The sequence below is a fragment of the Sinocyclocheilus anshuiensis genome, unplaced genomic scaffold, assembly GCF_001515605.1.
Source record: "Sinocyclocheilus anshuiensis isolate Anshui unplaced genomic scaffold, SAMN03320099.WGS_v1.1 scaffold694, whole genome shotgun sequence".
Taxonomy (NCBI): Eukaryota; Metazoa; Chordata; class Actinopteri; order Cypriniformes; family Cyprinidae; genus Sinocyclocheilus; species Sinocyclocheilus anshuiensis.
The window spans coordinates 2,267,340-2,273,347 of record NW_015542477.1 but is presented as its reverse complement, the minus strand read 5'-3'; the positions used below and the strand labels follow the sequence as shown (position 1 = coordinate 2,273,347).

The following is a 6,008-nucleotide window of genomic DNA, read 5'->3' as shown; positions in this document are numbered from 1 at the left end:
CTATGCTTTTGTATGTATGTATGTATGTATGTATGTGTGTGTGTGTGTGTGTGCATGTATATATGAGTGATTCTATAATTGCAGGTACATTTGGTGTCCAAAGTCATTATTTTTTTTCTGCTTTTTTCAAATGGTTATATTTTTAATTATTTTAATACTGTGTTACTCATTGTTATGAATTACAAGATGTTACAGTCCATAACAATATAATATTTCTTGCAAAAAGTCTTAAATAGCTGAAAATCATGATTTCTTGTTTGAATTAGTCGGTGCTTTTTTTCCATCATGTATCATTGTGTAATCAAAATATTTTATTGTACTTTTCTTTTTTTTATATATTTCATTCATTTTATTTATAAAAGCCCTAAAGAGTCATTTACCTAATTCTGCAACATTATTATTATTTTATTACTTTTTCTTATAAAAATGTGTGTCCGTAAATCTTGCATCAACTCTGTTACCGTGCCATACTTTGCCTTTAAATTTGTGGAATTATCTCCCACAACTATGTAAGATACAGGAAATGATGTCACTTTCCCTCACTGTTAAGATCTGAAGCACCGAAAAGTCTATGTGCTCTCTCTAAGAAAATATTTTAATCTAAAAGTTCTTACACCAAGAGTTATTTTATAAAGTGTCAAATCTGTTACCACAATATCAAAAGGAAAACAGATTTTTTCATTGATCACACTTTGTGTTATTTAAAAGTCTTTTAATCATGATTTCATTAGTGCCATGTGTTCTTAGCATTTATGCTAGCAAGTGGAGTTTTTGGCAAAAATAAAGAAAAATTGTCCATTCTGTTACTGTCAAACTCTGTTACCAAGAAAGAGTAACAATGCTGACAATGCGGTAACAGAATTGACAGTCCATCGGACAATTGTCAATTCTGTTACTTAAAGGGTCAACTCTGTTTATGAACTATTTTCACAAAAAACAATACATTTGTTGTTTAAAATCCTAAAAAACATTATTTATTTTTGCACCCTTATAATATTTAAACAACATTTCTTTTTTTAACTGGATATTGTATATAATACATTTTCAGATGAAAAATATTTGCTCCAAGTGGACGGTTCTGTGAAGACATAGGTATTTTTTTAATTTTAAAGGTATGCATAGGTGAAATATTATCTCAGTTTCAAGTGATGGAATGTAAGGACTGTTTGTCTAATGAAACAAGAAGGATTTTTCCTGTTATGATTTATTGTTATTTCTACACATTGGCTAATTTGTTGACAAACAATACCATAAAGACATCTGTTTTTTCATTAAAAGTACAAAAAGGAAGTAACTTGTGTTTGGCAAGCACAGAATTATTAAAATTAAATATGTTTTCAATAAGATACTGAAAAGAAAATCTTTTTCTTCTTAACTTTCTGCAATGCCAAATGTTTCTCCAATTATAGAATCACCCGCATGCAGATTGGTTATTCTAAAATAGCCTGTATAATAAAGGAAACTTACCCCTTTAAGTGTTGCTGAAGTCTGGAGCTTGCAGCTGATTGGTTTGTGGTTAGTGAACATTCTCACAGTGTTGACAGACTCAAGCTGCGGCTACGTGGATTCAGGCACTTCCAGTGTAGACGAGGTGTGACAGTTTCTGCGTTTGTCAGCTCTAATGATTGATGTGTCTATATGTGTGTTTGTGTGTGACTGCAGTGATCATTATCACGTCTGCTATCACGAAGGACCCAGTCACAGGTCTGTCCAGTACTTCTTCCCGTCTGCAGTACACAGCCAGGAAAGAGGATGTAGAATCTCAATTCACCTGCACGGCAAAGCATGAGATGGGCCCCGACCAGGTTTCAGAACCCGAGACCTTCCCTATTCATTGTAAGTAACTTGATTGCAGCGAAGTACATACTAAACAGTACTTTTCTGACACTACCATTAAAAAAATTGTCGGAGTCGGCCGTTGCACTTAGGGCGTCCTGAGTTCGAGTCACGGCTCGAAGACCTTTTTCCATTCCTGTCCCCCCTCTCTCTTTTCCTCTTTGCTTCCTGTCTCATATATTGACCTATCCTAAAAAAAAGGCAAAAAAAGAAATTGGTGGGAAAGTTTTTTTTTTTATGTTATTCAAATAAGTCTTCTATGTTCACCAAGACTGCAGTTATTTGATCAAAATACAGCAAAAACACAATATTATGAAAGATTATTACTTTCTAAAAGAGATTTTCTATTTTAATATATTTTAAAATGTAATTTATTCCTGTGATGGCAAAGCCGAATTTTCAGCAGCCATTACTGCAGTCTTCAGAAATCATTCATTTCTGTGAATGTGTGAATCAGTGTTCAAAACAGATGCTTTTATTTATTTTTTTAGGATTCTTTGATGAATTAAAAAGAATAGCATTTATTTGAAGTAGAAATCTTTGGTAACATTATAAAATGTCTTTACTGTCACTTTTGATCAATTTAATATCCTTGCTAAATAAATAATTCATTTCTTTCAGCAGCAACAAAACAAACCAACAAATAAATAAATCTTACTGATTCCAAACTTTTGAATGGTTTGTTTTATCATATTTTTATTAATAATAATAATTATTATTATTATTAAATTAATTACATTATATTTAGCCAATGTTTTTATCTAAAGTAACTTAGAAATAGAAATATTACAAGCAATTTATAAGCCAAAAGCCAATGATTTTTATTATCACATCTGTATAAATAGAATCGGTGCAGAAGAGTTTTGCGCTTAATTGCATGCTTTTTTTGGGGGGGGGCGGTATTTACGTACAGTAGCAGTGTGTGCCAGTATTTTATATCATCTTATTTATAATTTGATGCTACCCAGTCCTTTAATATCATTAAATTCTCTTCAGGTAAAATGTCTTATTGTGCCAGTGGATTTAGGTTACTTTACATGGCTACTTGTACATAAACCAGCTCCCTCTAGGGGCAGATCTGCCATATTAGCTCAGAGATGAAAACAAATTGGGATTGGGTTGGTAGTCAAGCGCTGGGGCTTTGTCTCTTCCTGAGATAATGTTTTGATGTGACACATGCTGTGCCTAGCGCTTTGATGCTTTATTTGTTTGATTTTACAGCTGGTTTGAGGGATCCATGTTCATGACTGCCTGCATATCTGTACATCACCTAGTACATGAAGCCATCTCATGAGTCCTGAACCTTGAATTGAAGGTCTCAGCTGGTAGCCAGGTTCAATTTGATGTTTTTTTCTAGGTCTTGTCAGGCATAATGCCGGTAACCAAGTCTGCTGTAGCATCTCTCTCTCTCTCTCTCTCTCTTATCTGAATGCTGAAAGGTTTGTTCAGTGCCTCGGGGTGAAGATGTGATGTGAAATGCTCTGTGGCTGCTGGGCGAGAAAACGAGGGCGAGAATGAGAGACTGCAAATGGTTGTGGAAATGAAGGCGTTTAAGCCCCTTGGGGTCTGCAGAATGGCGCGGTGTCTTAGAGAATGTTTTTATAGTTGCTTGCTACATGTTGATATGGAAAGTCACACCGAATCCGTGCAAAGACAGCCGTGTTCCTCAGGCTCACTTCTGTTTTCGCTAATGTTTGTTTTCTCTTTATTTCTCTTTAAGACCCTACTGAGAAGGTGAGTCTACAGGTTATTTCTCAGAGCCCCGTTAGGGAAGGTGATGATGTGACACTGAAATGCCAGGCGGATGGAAACCCACCTCCTACCAGCTTCAACTTCAACATTAAGGTGAGAGATCTCCGGCCGTGTCCACAGCAACCACGCTGGTCTTTCATCTCCGGGGTCCTGCTGTCTGCCCCGTATTCTTCTCTACAGATTAATTACACCGGCTCCCTCTTTCTCTCTCTCGCCCTCTTTAGGGCAAGAAGGTCATGGTGACGGACAAGGATGTTTACACTCTGACTGGCGTTACCCGAGCGGACAGTGGCATTTACAAGTGCTCCCTGCTTGACAACGATGTGATGGAGTCCACTCAGTTTGTCACCGTGAGCTGTGAGTGGATGAGCTCTATTTCTCTGTCTCTCTTATCTCTCCCTTAGGGCATCTACACACTAGAGAAAGACCTGATGGAGCATTTGACAGATATGGGAAGATATTTTTGACATTTTGAAAAGATAGAAAATTTAAAAATCAAGTGGTAATACAGAAAATTGGATTTCAAAATGCATTCTCTGCAATCTGTTGGTCATAATTGCAAGTTTCTCAACATATGGTCACATTAATATAATATAATATTTATTTATAATTATTTACTTAATCTGGCAACAGACACATGCTTTCTCCATTGAGAAAAAAAAGTGTCAGGTTTTCTGAAAACACGGTTAACGTGTACATCGATGTTTAGTGATATCTGGTGCAGTATTATGCTCAAAGAATCGTCTAATACAGCCAGCCTGTGTTCATTGACAAGGTACTGTAGCTTGTGTTCTTCTTCTTGGCAATGAACTGTAATAAATTCAAATCCAAAACATGTATTCTCAACTAAATGACACACACATTTTAGCCAGCCTGCTGCAAATTACCATCAAACCTGCTAGCATACTGTTTGATTTATGGATCATGAATAAATGCAAATGCATTGAAATTCTAGTGCATTCTAGCCTTGAAAAAAATTACAAGCATTTTCTGGGGAAAATATTAAACTATTCACCATATTTTAGTTACATTTTACCAGTTTTCTGTTTGTGGAATGTGTTAATATGAATACGAAACTCACTAGGGAAGCAGAGTAAAACCAAATTGTACTGAGCCTTTATCATGTTTTTGTAATGCCTAAAAAAAAATTACCTACATTTTCGTAGATAAATATTTCAGGGAATTACAGCACAGACCCATCAGTTATAGGTACACTTTAGAACATTAAGCATAATTTATTTGATTATTTGGGCTTAAAAGTGGCAAAGTGTAAAATCTAACAACATTAGCTCAACCAAACTCAAGCTGTTGTTTGCGCCAATGTTGCTGTAGAGTCAAGCCTGAAGAAACTGACTCAGCCGTTGAACAAATGAGCAGCCGGAGTTCACCAAACTTTTCCTTTCCAATTAATTCCTTCCTTTATAGTATGAATTAATGCACGAACGAAATGTTAATCAAATCTATCTTCAGCAGGATTAGCGAAGGGGGCGGGACAGCAGGCAGACAGCTTAATTAGGAGTTTTTGAGGCTGCTACGGTCTCCAGCTCGCTGATAAGCTCACACACTCTGGCCTTTCAATAATTCTCATTGAGGTGAGAGTGTGTGTGTCTGTTTGGTTTAAAAGGCCTGATGATCTCCATAATGTGGATTTAGTGACGCTTCGGTTTGGAGACTCAAATGTATTTCACAGCGTCTGTGTGGCGCGATTTCAAAGCTGGTGGCATCTCAGCTGTCCATGTGTGGATAGAAAACAATTGCTCAGGCGAGAATAAGGGGGTGCGAGGAGGGCCTTAACATTCTGAGTTGGCGAAGAAATGTGATGCGTTTCAGCCTCTTCAGTGGTTGAAATATTTTTAGGACAGGTGTACAAAAAAGGAGCCTGCAGCGGACTGATACACGCTTGTCATCTCTCCTTACTTTCTGTCTTTTTTTTTCAGTTCTGGATGTAAGCCTCACTCCTACAGGCAAGGTGTTAAAGAAGCTCGGGGAAAACTTGATGGTGTCGTTGGAAAAGAATGCCTCTTCTGAAGCAAAAGTGACATGGACTAAGGTAAGAGATGGAAGGGAATGTAACAGACCTGGGTTAGGTTCATTTAGCCATGCTAATCAAGCAACTCTTTCGATTTCTCCAGGATAACCGTAAACTAGACAAACTGCCCGACTTCTCGAAGTTGACATATAGTGATGCAGGCCTCTATGTGTGTGACGTGTCCATTGAAGGAATCAAACGCAGTTTGTCCTTTGAGCTTACTGTGGAAGGTAGGACTTATTATACACACTTTTAATATTTTTACATTTTATAAATCGTTTGTATTTGAAACATTCTATTAATATATGTATGTGTTTGTGAATATAAACACATTTTATTTTATTACTTTATACATTTTAATTTTATACACACACACACACACACACACACA

The 6,008-nt window shown here is 36.5% G+C and overlaps 1 protein-coding gene across 2 annotated transcripts in view; it reads left to right on the top strand.

The window, feature by feature from the left end:
• LOC107693963 (CD166 antigen homolog) overlaps nt 1-6,008 on the top strand; it is a 74,855-nt gene that overhangs the window by 59,023 nt on the left and 9,824 nt on the right. For both annotated transcript variants that reach the window (XM_016493546.1, XM_016493545.1), the window contains exons 6-10: nt 1,663-1,836; nt 3,557-3,681; nt 3,813-3,945; nt 5,526-5,638; nt 5,721-5,847. In XM_016493546.1, coding sequence (XP_016349032.1) covers nt 1,663-1,836; nt 3,557-3,681; nt 3,813-3,945; nt 5,526-5,638; nt 5,721-5,847 — 672 coding nt within the window. The remainder of the gene's footprint in view (nt 1-1,662; nt 1,837-3,556; nt 3,682-3,812; nt 3,946-5,525; nt 5,639-5,720; nt 5,848-6,008) is intronic.